Source organism: Cetorhinus maximus, chromosome 8 (genome assembly GCF_964194155.1).
Source record: "Cetorhinus maximus chromosome 8, sCetMax3.hap1.1, whole genome shotgun sequence".
In the NCBI taxonomy this organism is placed as follows: Eukaryota; Metazoa; Chordata; class Chondrichthyes; order Lamniformes; family Cetorhinidae; genus Cetorhinus; species Cetorhinus maximus.
In genome coordinates, this window is record NC_135886.1 from 56,174,542 (window position 1) to 56,193,999 (window position 19,458).

Consider the following 19,458-nt stretch of genomic DNA (forward strand, 5'->3'; position numbering starts at 1 on the left):
TCCCCAGAAATTTTTAGGGCACCAGCCATTTGATCTAAGAGAGATTCTTTCCCCCGGAACTTAACCCTTGTTAGCACAAAAAGACTATCAACATGGGAAATGCATGCACAGTCCAATAATTTAAATGCCAATATTGATTCCGGAATTACAAGTTCAATCTCTGTAGTCTCCTTTATCAAAATTCATGATATATTCTTCCATGGACTGATCATCTGATTTCCTAAACCTATGAAAGGTCACCCAAGCTTCATATGCTTCCAATAGCTCATCTTTTTTGTAAAACTTATTCAAAAATTGTAACAGATGGTTCAATCCCTCTTCATGGCCCAAATCATCCACTTTCCACTCTGAAAATATTTTATTCCTTATCTTACTTTTGGCTGGTAATGATAAAGCCAACGCCAAAGCCATACCTTGCTTCTTCCGGGGTATGGAAGTAACCCGGGTCCGCATCTCAACTTCAGCCTTCCATTACTGATAAGGTTAGAGTCAGAAAAAATTGGTGGATGGTCAAAGCTTGCGATTATGCACCATCCACCCGCCATTCTGTAACCTAAATTTTTAGCAACAGTACACTTCTTTTCCTTCAAAGGATTGAGACAGAAAGCTTCATATACAGCAATCAATCAGCAAAGCTTAAAGTTCATCCTCTGCTACCATGTTACTTACAATAAGCGATGTGGTGGAAGAATTAACCCAGGCTGGTCTTTTGGTTCAAGCCAGTTTATTTTCAAGACAACTCCTCAGTGCTACTGACTTCCAAGTAGCTTCCACACACAGTGTTCCAGCTGTATCTTTTTATTCTATTTAGATGGGATAATCAATGCCCATCACCTGTTTAACTAGTAATTGTCTTTAACAGGGTGATTGCCATACAGTGTGATTATTTATACATTGACACTGGTGAAAGACAGGCAAAAGCCACGTAGGCCACTCAGGTCTACAAACAGGAGCTGCACATCATAATTCATGTCGTGCACCTGGCGGCAAAAATATGTCTCCAGGGCACACCATTTGGGAGGAGGCTCTACGTAAAGGTATTTCTGCAGGGCCTGAAGACAGAAAGTCACCACTTGCGTGCATAGGCACACCAGCGACTGACCGCCCTCCCTTAGCGGGAGACTCAGAACCTAATCACAACCGAGTGCAGCCTTTCGTCCCAGAAGAATTAGATTAGCATTTCTCTCTGGATTTTTGTAACAAGCCGGTCCCACAACATGGCGGCAATCAGCTGGTTTATGACCAGAACTTGACCCCAGTAAGACAGCAATCCTGTCCAGCGCTGCAGGCGAGTGGTGACTTTGGCCTCCAGCTCCTGCCAGTTCGCTGACCAGGATTCCTCGGCAGAGCAGAGATGGACCCCTGCTCCAGGTGAAAAGCCTGAGCTCCTTAGGTAAGGGGTCCATCTGCCGCTAACCGACCAGGAGTCCAGAATGCTTGGCCCAGTTGACCCTAGCAGAGTAAACCTCCTGGCACTCGCGCATCCTCTGCAGGTCTGTGAACATGAGGAGCACTTCATCAGCATAAGCTGAGAGGACCACTCTGATGCCCGGCCCACACAGAACTAATCCCGACAGTCTCGTCTGCAGGAGGCGTAGGAAAGACTCCATGCAGATAGAATACAATTGGCCAGACGGGGCAGCCCTGACGCACTCCTCTCAAAGCAAAGGGGCACCATCAGGGACCCATTAACCTGAAGTAGACACTGCAGCAGCGTAAAGAAGTCGGAACCGGGCTATGAAAAGCATCCCAAACCCGAATGCTCACAGAGTGCCAAAGAAATATTCGTGATCCATCCTGTCAAATGCCTTCTCCTGGTGAAGAGACAAGAAGGCGCTCAGCAGACCAGTCCTCTGGGACAGGTGGATTATGTCCCAGGCTAGATGAATCTTGTCAAAATTGGTCCAGCTCGGGACCATGTAGGACTGGTCAGGTTTGATCATGTGGTCCAGCACGGTGCCAAGGCAAGAAGACATTGCCCTGGCAAAGATCTTGTAATCCGTGCTGAGGAGGGAGACCGGGCGCAAGTTTTTAAGGAGGCGGAGGTCCCCCCTCTTAGGCAGCAGAACAATGATTGCCCTGTGCTGTGAGAGGGCATCTCTCCGGTCATGATACTCTCCCCCAGGACCCCCACGTAGTCGTTCCCTAGGACGTCCCAGAATGCCGTGAACGTGACTGCAGAAAAGGGGCAGACAGTCAAACCAGATGAGCCCTTCGATCGCCTGCTGCCTGGACCTGTTAATGGCCAAGTTGGCCAGGAGCAGGTTCAAGAAGAGGTTCTCCTCCCTCCCCACCCCTCTCTGCACCGGCAGCCCATAGATTAGGAGCGTGGGACTGGAAGTGCAAACAAAACAACAGTAAAAGAGTCTTCAAATAACTAAAAAGGGGGTGCAGTCTACAAGAGTAGTCAACGGACTCCATAAGGCCGCAATAAAGGCAAGCATCTTGGGAGTCCGTGAACCAGCACACCCTACAATTGTGATGGACTGCTGCGTGCAATACCCTCCCCACCATGTTCCCGATGGAAAGTGAGAGGACAGCCCCATAGAGGGCCCTTCACTGGGGACCTCTGCCATCGGATGGCAACAAGGCACAACAGGGCTTGTCTGGGCAAGGGCAAGGAAGTGAAGGGTGTGCAGCAGCAGCCCATACAGGAAACCCCTCTGCACCGTGCTAAAGGGCACGGAGGGCATTTCCACGAGGCGACTCAGGTTCCGGGGCACCGGCTCTTGAGGGAAGGCTCAGGGCTTAGGGCTAATGTGGAATTCCGTTTGAACAGGCGTATGGTCGGACGAAAGACCACTGCACACCTGTGCCACCTTGAGCCCCAGAATGTCGCCGGGGCTGAGCACAACCATCTTGAGGCCATGGATGGCATTGGCTGCGAGCCGGACGTCCGCTGACCTCGCGATGTGCCAAGCTCTGTGGAATCATCCAGCCCACTCCTCCACCACCCAATACGTCCCCGATCCTGGTCACCCCAGCAGCCACAGCCCTTCTCTTTGCCAGCCACCGAAAGTGGCGGAGGTACAGATTCCTGAGCAGCGGCTCTCTGACGATAACCGCTACTCCTGGCGGTGGAGAGCTGCAACGCGAGGTGACCATGTGCCAGACTTGGATCAGGTCCTGGTAAAAGACGGGCAACGCCTGCAAGGATCCACAAGGGCCCCTCAGGTCTACAAACAGGAGCTGCAGGTCAAAATTCAGGCCGTGCACCTGGCAGAAAAAATACGACGCCGGGCACACCATCTCGGAGGAGGCTCTACGTAAAGGTATTGCTGCAGGGCCTGAAGATGGAAAGTCGCCATCTGAGTGCGTAGGCACACCAGCGACTGACCACCCTCCCTAAGCGGGAGACTCAGAACCTCAGTAGTGACCCAGTGCAGCCTTTTGTCCCAGAAGAAGTCGACAAGCATTCTCTGGATTTTTGTAACAAACTCCGAGGGAGGTGTCAAAGTGGCCAGCTGGTATCACAACATGGCAGCAATCAGCTGGTTTATGACCAGCACTCGACTCCGGTAGGACAGCACTTGGAGCAGCCCTGTCCAGCTTTGCAGACAAATGGTGACTTTGGCCTCCAGCTCCTGCCAGTTCGCCGGCCAGGATTCCTCAGCAGGGCAGAGGTGGACCCCCAGGTAGAGGACACTGGTCCTACTCCAGGTGAAAGCCCCGAGCTCCTCGGGTAGGGAATCCATCTGCCACTGACCGACCAGGAGTCCAGAATACTTGTCCCAGTTGATCCTGGCAGAGGGCGCAACGGAACAGACCTCCTGGCACTTGCGCATCCTCCGCAGGTCAGACGGGTCAGTGAACATGAGGAGCACTCCAGTGCCTGGCCCGCGCAGAACTGGACCTGACAACCTTCTCCGCAAGAGGTGCAGGAAAGGCTCCACGCAGGTAGAATGCAATTGGCCAGACAGGGGGCAGCCCTGATGCACTCCTCTCCCAAAGCGAAGGGGCGCCGTCAGGGACCCGTTAACCTTAACTAGACACTCTGCGGCTGCATACAGAAGTCGGATCCGGCCGACAAAATGAGTCCCGAACCCCAAGGCTCGCAGAATCCAGAATGAATATTCGCGATCCACCCTGTCGAATGCCTTCTTCCGGTCAAGAGACAGGAAGGCGCTCGACAGACGAGTCCTCTGGGAAAAGTGAATAATGATCTGGACCAGATGGATATTGTTACAAATGGTACAGCCCAGGACCACGTAGGACTGGTCAGGGTGGACCATGTGGTCCAGCACGGGTGCCAAGGTGAGAAGACATTGCCCTGGCAAAGCTCTTGTAATCCTTGCTGAGGAGGGAGAGTGGGTGCCAGTTCTAAGGGTGGTGGAGATCGCCCCTCTTAGGCAGCAGGGCAATGACGGCCCTGCGCCATGAGAGGGGCATCTTCCTGGTCGTGATACTCTCCCGCAGGCATTGTGGGCAGGCGTCACAGAGTCTGTCATTCTCTCTGTGTGCTCTCAGCACCTTTAAGGTGGGGTTGGCACCCACCTCGTCAGCATCTGTGACCAGTAACTCTGTGCTTCTGAAGGGATCAGGTGCTGAAGGTGGACAAAAGATCAGGTGCAATTAAAATTTCACAGCTGCACCTCCATGATATGACCCTGATCGCAAAGCATAAGCACACTGCCCTTGGCCAGACAGGAGTCAGACATTCTCAGAGGCTATGTGAAGATCTATGGAGTGTTCTCACTGCATGTCGTCATCATCCTCCTGGAATCGAGCAGCTGTTAGAGCCTCCACTGCATCTCCATGACTGGAACCTTATCACAGAGGGTATGTGTGCTGCCATCAGCCAAACTGGAATCAAACACAGGTGTGGGAACACCACCACCTGGAAGTTCCCCTCTAAGCCACTCACCATCCTGACTTGGAAATATAACGCTGTTCCTTCACTGTCGCTGGGTCAAAATCCTGCAACTCCCTTCTTGTAGTACACTGTGGGTGTACTTACACCACATGGACTGCGGGTGAAGAAGGCAGCTAACCACCACCACCTCAAGGGCAACTCGGGATGGGCAATAAATGACGGCCCAGCCAGCGAAGCCCACATCCCGTGAATGAATAAAAAAGAAAAAACGTTCATAGATGCAATGTGAGGCTCTATGGTGTCTCCTCACTGCATGTCATTATCATCCTCCACAAATCTAGCAGCTATGAGGGCCTTCCGAACGCATCTGCCTCATCTGGCCAGTGCGATGGCCTCATCGCCTTCGAGGACCTCCTCACCTGCATCCCAGTTGAAGTTCTGTTTTTCAGAGGAGACCTCCAGCTCCTGCATTTCCTCCTCAGCCAGCTCCTCTCTCCATTGCAGCACCAGGTTGTAAAGGGCGCAGTAGACGATGACGATGCATGACACCCTCTGTCTACTTATTGCAGGGATCCACCAGACCGCTCCCGGCACCGGAACCTCATTTTCAGCATCCCGGTGGTTTGCTTCACCAAGGTGCAAGTTGCAGCATGAGCCTCGTTGTACCTTTGCTTTGCTGCAGTCTGAGGTGTCTTCAGCCTCTTCCTCTGTAGGTAGCCCTTGTCCCTGTCTTCCATGCAGCCTCTCTGTGGACCCTGGAAGACGTCAGGGACCTGTGACTGACTGAGAATGTAGGAGTTATGGACGCTCTCTGGAAACCATTTTCAGACCTGCAGGACGCCTTTGTGGCGGTTGCATACCAGCTGCACATTCAGTGAGTGGAAGCCCTTGCGGTTGACATAGTTGACCGCTTGTTGAGACGGAGATCTGAGCACCATGTGAGTGCAGTCGATGGCATCCTGCATCTGTGGGAAACCTGAGATCTGGGTGAATCCCAGCGCTCTTGAATCCTGGCTTTCCTTGTCCCAGGCTGAATGCACAAAGTTGTGTGCCTTCACGAAGATGCCATCTGTGACTTCCTGGATGCATTTGTCTGTGGAGGCTTGTGATAACTTACAGAGGACACCTGTGGAGCCCTGAAAGGAGCCACTGGCGTAAAAATTGAGGACTGCGGTCACTTTCACAGCCACTGGCAGTGCATGCCCTTCATGCCCCTGTTGCACCAAATCCTGCTGCAGGTAGTTGATATGACTGACCAGTTCCTTAGACATGCACAGTCTTTGGCGACACTGGTTCTCGGTCATCTTCAGGAATGACAAGCGGCGTCTATAGATCCTGAGTCTAGCTAGGTGCTGACCAGCAACGGTTCACTGTGTCTTTTCAGCGGCATGTGCAGGAGCTCCAGCCACCTGTTCTTTCTGAGGATGCTGCTCCTCTCTCTGCGCAGCCAGGCACCTCCGCCGCTCTCTTCTCTGTTATTTCTGCTCTCTGTAAGCCACGAGACATACAGCTAGTTCACCAGGCACCATGCTCCTGATGTACTCTTCCTGCAAGATGAAAGAGAGAGATGCGTTGGTTAGCTTGGGTGTTCTTAGAAACTCTTGATTAAATCTGAAGGCTCCTTAATGCTTCCTGGAGAGTGCTGGCCACCACTTGGATAGGCAGAGTTTAGTGCGCTGCATGGCTGCCCGAAACCTCAACCTCCTGTGCCTCACTCCACCTGACTGATTGGCAACAACTTTGCCCACTGGACTGCTTGCTGTGCTCTCAGCTCAGGCACAGGAATTCTCCTAACCTGCACTGCAAGGCTGCACTGTTAGCTTGAACCATGGGGGAGGCTGGTCCAAACTGGGATGCTGACATTGCAAGGAGCTGTGAGCGCCTGCACCAGTGACTGCTCCATGGCCAGCTTTCGCAAGGAGATTGTACAACATACCCAGTTGTCCAGCTGTTCTACAGTCCACTAAAATGCTCATTAGTTGGCAGTCTGTGCCCGAGGAGTGCAAAGCCCTGGAGCACTTGGTGGCACTTTCATGCCTCTGCGTTGCTTGAGTGGGCAGGTAAGCTAGAGACCCGACTCCGAGCATGTCAGTGTGGCTGTGTCTGAACTGTCTCAGCTGCAGAGGAATGGTCACTTGACACAAAGTTTCACTGATGTGTGGCCACTTCCCTCCCACCCCCCACCCAGCATATGCTTGTGCACTACCATCAATCACAGGCCAGCCCTTGCACCCTCCACCTCACCTCAACCACAGGGCAGCCCTTGCCGCCCCCAAACTCACCTCAACCTTGATGTCTAACAGGGGACCTTCGTGAGAGCTGTGCAATATTACTGTGCACTCACCTCCGAGTTCCCCTCAAAGAGCAGCCCGCCAAGTACACGCCCGATATATGCTGTTGTGCAATCACGCCAACGTGCTATGATCCAACGCGGGGGTGGTGGTTCCGGCGAGCTGGGCTTATAATGATATGCAGATGTATTACAATGAGGTTCCTGACGTCCGATGGCGGGAAACGTAGCCCACCATTGACAGGCAGAGCGGACAATTGCAATTGGTTTCACAATGTTGTGAAACTGATTTTTGGCCTTCTCGCCACATTGCCCATTCACACTGCCGAACATGCCTGCCGTCAGCAGGCATGAAAATTCTGTCCAAAGATGAGGGGAAATGTTTTCTCTCAGCGAGTCATGAGAGTTTGGAATTCTCTTCCTCAAAATGTGCTTGAAGCAGACTCTGAATATCTTCAAGGCAGAGGTAGATAGATTCTTGATAAGGAAGGGGGTGAAAGGTTATTGGGATAGGCAGGAAGGTGTAGCTGAGATTAAAATGAGGTCAGCCATGATCTTATTGAATGGCCAAGCAGGCTTGAGGGGCTGAGTGGCCTACTCCTGCTCCTAATACGTATGTTCGTCTGAAACCCCAACAATAAGACAAATACTTATTACTGATGATGTTTGAATTTCAGTTTGAGATTTTGTCGAGTTTAAAAATATTCAGCTCTAAAGAGGATGTTGCCACTGTGGGGAAGACTAGACCTATGGGCCAGTTTAAGAATAAGAGAATATATTCAATGCTGGGCAGAGTGGCTCTGGTGAGGATATCATTTTTTGTGATGTAGTCCTGCCATTTGACGTTCATCATGTATTGAAGACAGCATTGATGGACGTGCTCCAGCAATCACATTTATTTTCTATACAGAACCCTTGATTCTGACCCATACAAGAGGGTGGTGATGATAACTGCTCAGTATACTTGAGTTTCAGTTTGAGAGATACATAGTGAATGGTTTTGCCAGGTATGCTTTGAGAGGCTGCCAAATCAGCTGCTGACCTTGGACAGTTGATTGTCCATGCCCTTGTTGACAATGTTATCTAGATAGCTAAACTGTTCAACTGCATTGAGCCTGCTGCTGTCAACCTCAGTGCAGTCGATTGCTGATCTGTTAATGCTGATCTGCAGTGGATTATAATATCCTCAGGGCCAAGGTTGATATAGCACTTCTGTTTTCTTCAACCTAATAGTAAGGCCAAAGGCATTTGCTGCATCAGAGAAACAATTTAAAATGAGCTGCAATAAAAACAGGAAATGCTGGATATACCCAGCAGTTCTGGCACCAACTGTGAAAGGAAAAACAGCTTTGAGGCGGAAATCGCAAGTTGGGCTATTTGCTGACATCACAATCCCACCTCTGCACAGCAGTGGCCAGCCACTGGTATGTTGTACATGCTGTTGGCGCACCAGAATATAATCCAAAAGGTACCAATGCTTTGAGCATGGATGCCGCCAGGTGGTCTTAAATCTGGCTTTCTGCTAGAATAGCCAATTAGTGATGTTGAGTTGATGCTCCATGCAGAATGCCAATAGAAGTCGATCATTATCATTACAGTTACCAACGCCATATCTGCCCAAGACACCTTGCCAATGCTCTTGGTCACACCCAACTCTTGCATTAAAATCTCCGAGTCCTTGGAGTCAACCTTTAGTAGGAGGTTGTGCAGGTCATGGTAGAAGCCTACTTCGGCTTGTAGGGTAGGAGCATATATGCTGATAATGCTGGTGAGCCGTCGGTCCTAGATTGGTAGTCATAGGGATGTGAGTCAATCAGAAAAAATAATGGGAGGTTCTGAAGCCTGCTGGAAATCTTAATCAGAAATCCAACACTTGAGAGGACATAGAAAATAGAAGCAGGAGTCGGTCATTCGGACCTTCGAGCCTACTCCACCATTGAATGTAATCATGGCTGACTCTCTATTTCAATGGCATACTCCTGCTCTCTCGCCATACACTGCTCTCCCTATACCCCTTGACGCCTTTAGAGTCTAGAAATCTATCTATTTCCTTCTTAAATATATTCAGTGACTTGGCCTCCTCAGCCTTCTGTGGTAAGGAATTCCACAGGTTCACCACCCTCTGAGTGAAGAAGTTTCTCCCCATCTCAGTCCTAAATGGCCTACCCTGTATCCTGAGACTGTGACCCCTCGTTCAAGAACCTCCAGCCAGAGGAAACATCATCCCTGCATCCAGTATGTCCAGCCCTGTCAGAATTTTATACGTTTCAATGAGATCCCTTCTCATTCTTCTGAACTCCAGTGAATACAGGCCTGTTGCATCAATCTCTCTTCCTGTGACAATCCTGCCATCATCTTTACCTTTCCCTGACCAGGAACGTGTATAACCTGCTCCATTTTTTTTATTCATTCATGTCATGTGGGTTCCGCTGGCTGGGCCAGCATTTATTGTTCATCCCTAATTGCCCTTGAGAAGGTGGTGGGTGAGCTGCCTTCTTCAACTGCTGCAGTCCATGTGTTGTGGGTACACCCACAGTGCTGTTAGGAAGGGAGTTCCAGGATTTTGACCCAGCGACAGTGAAGGAACGGCGATATATTTCCAAGTCAGGATGGTGAGTGACTTGGAGGGGAACTTCCAGGTGTTGGTGTTCCCATCTATCTGCTGCCCTTGTCCTCCTAGATGGTAGTAGTTGTGGGTTTGGAAGGTGCTGTCTAAGGAGCTTTGATGAATTCCTCCAGTGCATCTTACAAGATGGTACACACTGCTGCTACTGTGTCGATGGTGGAGGGAGTGAATGTTTGTGGATGTGGTGCCAGTCAAGTGGGCTGCTTTTTCCTGGATGGTGTCAAGCTTCATGAGTGTTGTGGGAGCTGCACTCATCCAGGCAATTGGGGAGTATACCATCACACTCCTGACTTGTGCCTTGTAGATTGCAGACAGGCTTTGGGGAGTCAGGAGGTGAGTTACTCGTCGTAGGGTTCCTAGCCTCTGACCTGCTCTTGTAGCCATAGTATTTATATGGCTAGTCCAGTTCAGTTTCTGTTCAATAGTAACCTCCCAGGATGTTGATAGGGGATTTTATTGGAGCAGAGAAGACTGAGGGGCGACCTGATCGAGGTGTACAAGATTATGAGGGGCATGGACAGGGTGCATATGGAGCAGCTGTTTCCTTAGATGAAGGGTCAGTCATGAGCGGACACAAGTTCAAGGTGAGGGGCAGGAGGTTTAGGGGGAATGTGAAGAAAAGCTTTTTTATCCAGAGGGTGGTGACGGTCTAGAATGCGCTGCCTGGGAGGGTGGTGGAGGCGGGTTGCCTCACATCCTTTATAAAGTACCTGGATGAGCACTTGGCATGTCATAACATTCAAGGCTATGGGCCAAGTGCTGGTAAATAGGATTAGATAGGTAGGTCAGGTGTTTCTCATGTGTCGGTGCAGACTCGATAGGCTGAAGGGCCTCTTCTGCACTCTGTGATTCAGGGATGGTAATGCCATTGAATGTCAAGGGACATTGGTTGCATTCTCTCTTTTTGGAGAAGGTCATTGCCTTACACTTGTGTGGTGCAAATGTTACTTGCCACTTGACAGCCCAAGCCTGGATATTGTTCAGGTCTTGCTGCATTGGACATAGACTGCTTCAGTATCTGAGGAGTCGTGAATTGTGCAGAACGTTGTGCAATCATCAGCGAACATCCCCACTTCTGACCTTATAATGGAAGGAAGGCCATTGATGAAGCAGCTGAAGATGGTTGGGCCTACGACACTACCCTGAGGAACTCCTGCAATGATGTCCTGAGATGACTCCCAACAACCATAACCATTTTCCTTTGTGCTAGGTATGACTCCAATCAGTGGAGAGTTTGCCCCCTGATTCCCATTGAGTCCAGTTTTGCCAGGGCTCCTTGATGCCACACTTGGTAAAATGCTGCCTTGATGTCAGGGGCAGTCACTCTCACTTCACCTCGGGAGTTCGCTCTTTTGTCCATGTTTGAACCAAGTCTGTAATGAGGTCAGGAGCTGAGTGGCCCTGGCGGAATCCAAACTGGGTGTCAGTGAGCAGGCTTTGCTAAGCAAGTGCCGCTTGATAGCACTATTAATGACCCCTTCCATTACTTTGATGACCGAGAGTAGACTAATGGGGCAGTAATTGGCCGGGTTGCCTTGCTTTGTGTGTATAGGACATACCTGGGCAATTTTCCACATAGCCAGGTAGATGGCAGTATTGTAGCTGCATTGGAACAGCTTGGCTAGGGGCATGGAAAGTTCTGAAGCACAAGTCTTCAATACTATTACCGGAATATTGTCAGGGCCCATAGCCTTTGCAGTATCCAATGCCTTCAGCCGTTTCTTGATATCACGTGGAGGGAATCGAATTGGCTGAAGACTGGCATCTGTGATGCTGGGGACCTCCGGAGGAGGCCGAGATGGATCATCCACTCGGCACTTCTGGCTGAAGATTGTAGCAAATGCTTCAGCCTTATCTTTTGCACTGATGTGCTGGGGTCCTCCATCATTGCGGATGGGGATATTTGTAGAGCCGCCTCCTCCAGTGAGTTGTTTAATTGTCCACCACCATTCACAACTGGATGTGACAGGACTGCAGAGCTTAGATCTGATCCGTTGGTTGTGGGATCGCTTAACCCTGATTATCATTTGCTGCTTATGCTGTTTGGCATGCAAGTAGTCCTGTGTTATAGCTTCACTAGGTTGACACCTCATTTTTAGGTATGTCTGGTGCTGCTCCTGGCATGCCCTCCTGCACTCTTCATTGAACCAGGATTGATTCCCTGGCTTGATGGTAATGGTAGATGGTAGCTGATGGCCCACAGCGCCTCATGGATGCCCAGTCTTGAGTAGCTAGATCTGTTTGAAATCTATCCTATTTAGCACGGGTAGTGCCACACAACACGATGGAGGGTATCCTCAATGTGAAGCTGGGACTTCGTCTCCACAACGACTGTGCGGTGGTCACTGCTACTAATACTGTCATGGACAGATGTATCTGTGGCAGGTAGGTTGGTGAGGATGAGGTCAAGTATATTTTTCCCTCTTGGTTCCCTCGCCACCTGCTGCAGATCCAGTCTAGCAGCTATGTCCTTTAGGACTCGGCCAGCTCGGTCAGTAAGTAGTGCTACCGAGCCACTCTTGGTGGTGGACATTGAAATCCTCCATCCAGAGTACATCCTGCACCCTGGCCACCCTCAGTGCTTCCTCAATATGGAGGAGCACTGATTCATCAGCTGAGGGAGGGTGGTACATGGTAATCAGGAGGTTTCCCATGTTTGACCTGATGCCGTGAGACTTCACGTGGTCTGGAGTTATTGTTGAGGACTCCCGAGGGCAACTCCCTCCTGACTGTATACCACTGTGCCACCACCTCTGCTGGGTCTGCCCTGCCGGTGGGACAGGACATACCCAGGTATGGTGATGGTGGTGTCTCGGACATTATCTGTAAGATATGATTCCGTGAGGATGACTATGTCAGGCTGTTGCTTGACTAGTCTGTGAGACATCTCCAATTTTGGCGCTAGCCCTCGGATGTTAGTAAAGAGGACTTTGCAGGGTCGACAGGGCTGAGATTGCCATTGTCGTTTCCAGTGCCGAGGTCGATGCCAGGTGGTCTGTCTGTTTCATTCCTTTTTTGTGACTTTATAGCAGTTTGTTATAACTGAGTGGCTTGCTAGGCCAGTTAGTCAACCACATTGATGTGGGTCTGGCGTCACGTGTTGGCCAGATCAGGTAAGGAAGACAGATTTCCTTTCCTGAAGGAATTAGCGAACCAGATGTGTTTTTACAACAATTGACAATGGTTTCACGGTCATCATTAGACTTCTAATTCCAGAATTTTGTTGAGTTCAGATTCCACCATCTGACGTGGCAGAATTCGATGGGATTCCCATTACCCTTGGTCTTTGGATTACTGGTCCAGAGACAATACCACTATGCCATCACCTCCCCATGTTCTGTCACTGACCCTTACTTTGTGAAACGAATTTCACTGAGTGCTGTGATATTAGTGTGCAGCTGCCAAGCTCTCTGGCTACAAGTGCAGAATGTCTTTCAGGTGTCTGTAGTCGTCTGAATCTGAGGTTATGTGAACATTTCAACATGCAAGATTCAAGCTGTTTCAACTCTCCTGGTTTTTATTTTCATTATTCTTTTGTACCGCTGGGAGAGATGTCCATTGGCTGTGGTCGGCCAACCAGATGAGTTCTGACAAAATGACAATATTTCGACCACCTTTTCTATGACCGCCTCCATTCGATCAAACAGTGCTATCCCTAAATAAGACTGCTTGGCATCTCAGGGTACTGCCGAATGATATTGTGTTTCAGGTCAACATCATATGACCCATACTATTGAGGCGCCTACATGCAGGATTGAAGCTGTGACCACCAGTGCAATGTTAAACCTGCCATTTTCCCAAATCCCCCATCACTGTCGGACTTCCCGCTTGTGCCAATTCTGTTTAAAGTGAAAATCACGCAGACTAATCCCACTCTTCAGGCCAAGGGCGAATCGTCCCAGATTTGCACAAAGTGCGTTAGCGCGGGAAAAAATTTGTTTTACCTGCTGGCTGCAATGGCGGGTTTACGCGCTGTATCGTCCCATTCTCACCTCATTAATTATGGAGCCACAGGATATACGCCGTCTCACTGGCAGGTGGCCTCCAATTTGCCCACCATGCCATTACCGCGCTGCTTCCTCATAACAGGGCACCATATTTAAACTACAGCCATACGCACACTTCTCAATGCTTGCAGACCAGGACTGCTCCGGTGAAGACATGGCCCCAAAAGCCAAGAAGAGTGCAGCCCCCTGATTCAGTCATACGTCCCTGGGACACCTTCTGGCCACCTTGGAGTCCCGGCGCGATGCCCTCTACCCCCGCCCTGGCCACAGGAGGCCCATCAGTCTCACCGTTCCAGCTTGGGAGGCGGTGGCAGAGGTGGTCAGTGACAATGCTGCACACAAGATGTTGGCATCTAGTGCAGAACACAGATGAATGATCTCATCCGTGCTGCCAGGGTAAGGCAACCATCTCATGACTCTAAACTCACATACTCACAAGGCCATCACACATTCATTGGCATCTCACTCACTGTCAGCTCAAGGGACATCACCACTCTCACACAAACCCTCATATCTCCATCCAGCCTCATCTCCTCTGCAGACTGCCTCCTCAGCCCTCACTATCTTGAGGCCACTTGCACAGATGAACATGTGCCCCCCCACACACACACCCTGGGATACCCCCTCCCCTTGTACAGCCTTCACCCTGCAGCCTCTTCCCTTGCCTGAGGCCACTTCTTCCCCTTCCCCTAGCAAACCCTAGCCTGGTAGCTGTTGAAAGGCCACCACTCTGGTCAGGTTGGTAGAGACCTACCTGTGAGCCCCATTATAAATTATGTGGCGCTGTCTGTGAAGCCTGGCGCTGATGACTGCGAGTGCTGCCCAAAGCAAGGTTAGGCAAACATGCCTTGAAGCCCCGAGCGAAGTGCAGCTGGCCAGGTGCACGTTGCTTATGTACAATTGTGAAACACGCCAGCATGCAATCACGCCAAGGTGCCCAGATGATGGGGGAATGATTCTGGCAAGCAGAGCTTATAATGAGATGCTAAAGCATTGAAATTAGGTTCCTGATGTGTGGCGGCGGGAAATGTGGCCCGCCATTGATAGGTGGAGTGGGTGATCGCAAACTGGTTTCATGATGGTGTGAAACCAATTTTTGGCCGCCTCGCCATATTGTTCTGCCATTTTGGGCACCGCCAGGGCCACTCAGCTCCTGACCTCATTACAGCCTTGGTTCAAACATGGCCAAAAGATCTGAACACCCAAGGTGAGGTGAGAGTGACTGTCCTTGACATCAAGGCAGCATTTGACTGAGTGTGGCATCAAGGAGCCCGAGGAAAACTGGAGCCAATGGGAATCGGGGGGGAAACTCTCCGCTGGTTGGAGTCATACCTAGCAAAAAGGAAGATGGTTATGGTTGTTGGAAGTCAGTTACCTCAGCTCCAGGACATGATTGCAAGAGTTCCTCAGGGTAATGTCCTTGGCCAAACCAAGCTGCTTCATCCACCATAAGGTCAGAAATAGGGATATTTGCTGATGATTGCACAATGTTCAGCATCATTTGCGACTCCTCAGATACTAAAGCAGTCCATGTCCAAATGCAGCAAGACTTGGACAGCATCCAGGCTTGGGTTGACAAATAGCAAGTAACATTCACGCCACACAAGTGCCAGGCAATGACCAGCTCCAACAAGAGAGAATCCAACCATCACCCCTTGATGTTCAATGGCATTACCACCACTAAATCCACCACTATCAACATGCTGGGGGTTACTATTGACCAGAAACTGAACTGGACTAGCCATATAAATACTATGGCTAAAAGAGCAGGTCAGAGGCTAGGAATCCTGTGATGAGTAACTCACCTCCTGACTCCCCAAAGCCTGTCCACCATTTACAAGACACAAGTCAGGAGTGTGATGGAATACTCTCCACTTGCCTGGATAAGTGCAGCTCCCACAACACTCAAGAAGCTTGGCACTGTCCAGGACAAAGCAGCCCACTTGATTAGCACCACATCCACAAACATTCACTCCCTTCACCACCGACACACAGTAGCAGCAGTGTGTACTGTCACAAGATGACTGCAGGAATTCACCAAGGCTCCTTCGACAGCACCTTCCAAACCCACGACCGCTACCATCTAGAAGGACAAGGGCAGCAGACACATGGGAACACCACCACCTGGGAGTTCCCCTCCAAGTCACTCACCATCCTGACTTGGAAATATATCACTGTTCCTTCACTTGTCACTGGGTCAAAATAATGAAACTCCCTAACAGCACTGTGGGTGTACCCACACCACAGGGACTGAGGCAGTTGAAGAAAGCAGCTTACCACCACCTTCTGAAGGGCAACTGGGGATGGGCAATAAATGCTAGCCCAGCCAGCGAAGCCCACATCCTGTGAACGAATAAAAAAACATTGGTGTGGATTTTCACCGAATCGGGTTGACCCCGGAGCGCTTTAAAAATGACAGATGGTTCCTGATTCCAGAATTCCCGACCCCATGCCTTTCAACGGCATGGGCTGCTTCCTGCCAGTAGCCCGCATCCAACACGCTCGAGCCTTTCACACAATTCCATTGCTGAGATAGTTATCTCCTACTCCTTGGCAATTTTCATGGAGTCGGGCCAGGTTTTTAAAGAGTTGTGGTTCATTGCTCCTTAGAGGAGTTGTGAACCCTAGTGTGCACGAGGGGATCTTTTAAAAGGTGAGTTTAATAGTCCCCTTCATACCCTCTAATGCCACCCCCTGCCCTTCCAGCAACACCTCTGTCCCCTCATGTTTTCCTGCTACCTCCGTTCCAGGCTCAGGTGACTTTCATGAAGAAGGATGGGGAGAAGGGGAGTAGGTGGGCTAGCAAGCTTTCCCAAATCAAATTGCAAACCTGCCCACACCAGAGATTAGGCCATTTAGCCACTTAAGGCACTCATGAGGAATTTGCCTTTGATCCTTTACAAATTTTTTAGGCGTAGGCAGTCTTTGAGAGCTGTCTAATTCAGACCAGTTCAAGGGTGGCAAGAACAGGGTCGGCTGCCTTTTGAGTGCAGAAGATCATCAGTGAAGAGGCATAGTGGAGCAGAGCGGTGCCTACCCCATCACAGGATAAGTTTAAAAACAATATTATGAATTCTCATGTTCCTACCCTATCCCTGTGTTTTCATCTGTCCTCTGAAATGTGTAAAGTCCGCACATTGCATACTTCCCACTCTAAAAGTTACTGTCCAAAGTGAAGCGAGCCAGACGGTGGCCCACATTTCCAGTGACCCGTCTCTTTCTCCCCACGACTCGCCCCACTATTTGTCTGGCAGACCTATCTCCAACCCAATTGACAGCTTGCCTTCACCAAAATATCAGAAAGTTTTTACTTTTCATCTGGGGTGCATTTGTGACCCGGAAAGAAACATGGCCCCTGATTCGCACCTCAAAAATCCAGCCCATGGTATCTACTCTGTCCAAACCTTTCATCATTTTGAGAACCTCTATTAGTCAGCTTCTCTTCTCAAGGGAAGAACCTCCATCTTGTTCATCCTTTCCTGATAAGTTTAACTTAGCTGTTTCTGTGTTATCCTCGTAAATTTTTTTCAACCCTCTACTTCTGTAGCCTTTTTTGTAATATGGTGACTCGAACTGTACACAGTGCTTCAAGTGTGGTCAAATCAAGGTTCAATACAAATTTAGCATAACTTCTTTTCTTTCCAATTCTATTTACTAGAAATAATCTCGAGTGCTTGTTTTGCTTCTCTTAATGGCCATATTAACCTGTGTCACTTTTAATGATTTGTGTATTTGTACTCCCAAATTCCTTTGCTCCTCTACCACATTTAGATTCTTATTTTCTAGTATGTGCCCTCGTTATTTTTCTTATCAAAATGTAGTAACTCATGCCTTTTTGTATTAAAATGAATTTGCCATTTAAATGCCCATTTCACAAGTTTATTAGTGTCTTTTTGTAATTTGTTGCAGTTCCTTTTGTTCTTTTTACCATCTCTCCCCATCTCTCTGTGTACTTCCTTGTCTTGCTCTCCCTTGCAGTCTGTGTGCATAGTGTATGCCTCTTTCCTCATCCTTAATTTTTCATATTGATTCATGGTGTCTCATTTGTGTTTGTTCTTGCGTTTTAGCAGGATATATTTTTCCTAGTCTTTGTTGAATGCGATTTTATATATTTCCCATTGCTGTTTTATATCATTATTTGCCAATATTGTTGTCAATGTACGTTCAGAATTCCCCCATCCCATCAAGCACCACCCCCACCCTGAAAAGAACCACATTTAGCTTTGCTTTAATTTCATAAACAAATCTGAGCATACAGTCTATAGAGGCTGCTGTTAACTGATGTTGTTAGATCTGAATATGCTCTGCCACCATTCGATGGCCAGTGCAGATGAATAGACATGGATTAATTGCTCTTATCTGTTTGTAGTGGTGATGTGGCCACCATGCTTGAACGGTTTGGAGGTGAGTGCTTTTATATTATGTTAGAATATTGGAACAAAAACTCCTATGGTATAACATCGCTTTAAAAAAAAGTAGTAAAAACAGAGAATACTGGAAGTACACAACAGGTCAGGTAGCATCTGTGGAGAGAGAAACAATATTAAGGGTTGCAAGTTGATGAATTTTCATCAGAACTGTTCTTATGTTTCTCTGTTTCAGAGTACTTCCAGCATTTTCTATTTTTATTTCAGATTTCCAACATCCACAGTATTTTGCTTTCTTTTTAAATAATGTGTTTTGGTTTGTTGAACGTTTTTGAGGAAATCACTATTTTTCTCGTAAAGAGTAAAAGGAATTATGCTTAGTTTAATTTTTTTTGATTTTTGCGGCACAGGAACAGACACCACATGCTTGTCAAAAATAATAAGTGATAGTATTTCAAATGATGCTAAACAAGAACTCTGAGCATTCACAGAATGCCTATAAACACTTGTGTATTAAAGCAGCTGTTCTAAAGCAGAGCCAGGGTTTAACTTGTATCAGATGCTAGCCCCACAACAAATTATAATAATTCTCCTTCTTAATACCAACCCACTTTCTTCCCCACCCCCAAGCACCACAGGTATAATTATAGAGGCTTCTCGAAGGGGAAAAATACAAGAAGGGAACACACCCAACACCTCACCCTGAATGTATAAAGAAAAATGCATAAATCTGTTTGTAGTGAGGCTATATCAGTCTCAATCTCCTGATCTTTTCCAAGTTATATTCTAAGAACCACAATACCAAAGTGGGTGTAAAAGAAACTTTGAGAATTTAAGCAGTATTGAATCCTTCCTCAGTTGGCGAGCATTCTATCGTATGAAGTAAATTAGTTTTTCATTTCCACCATTCCATCCTGGACAGTTATCGCCTAAACCATAGGAACCACCTTACACTGTGGAGTACTTAATAATTTGCCCTTGTAACTTTAAGTGTGTTTGCAAGCAACTATCCTATTTATTTATAAAAGAGCTCATTGACTATCAGCTTTTGCTGGGATTCGCTTCCAACTATCCATTATGTTGGAAAAAAAATTCTAATCTCCAAGTCTCACAATGTTCATATTATTTATACCATAATCATCTTAAACATCTGGATCAAGTATAAAATATATCCAGCTGATAGCTCATGTAACAGGAGCAGGGGTCCGAACTTGCTGTCCACATTCCAAATATTGGAGCCACTCTGGGGTGTTTACTAATTGGAGATGTCTCTTCGTTTAAGAGACTGTAGACATGGAGACTCAGTACGGATGAATTGAGATATTCTGAGCTTTGTTATAAATATTGGTGACCTT

General features: G+C 48.5%; 1 protein-coding gene across 1 annotated transcript in view; it reads left to right on the forward strand.

Annotated features, from left to right (window-relative positions):
• sycp3 (synaptonemal complex protein 3) overlaps window positions 1–19,458 on the forward strand; it is a 145,109-nt gene that overhangs the window by 67,003 nt on the left and 58,648 nt on the right. The window contains exon 4 of the mRNA XM_078546899.1: window positions 18,106–18,140. Coding sequence (XP_078403025.1) covers window positions 18,106–18,140 — 35 coding nt within the window. The remainder of the gene's footprint in view (window positions 1–18,105; window positions 18,141–19,458) is intronic.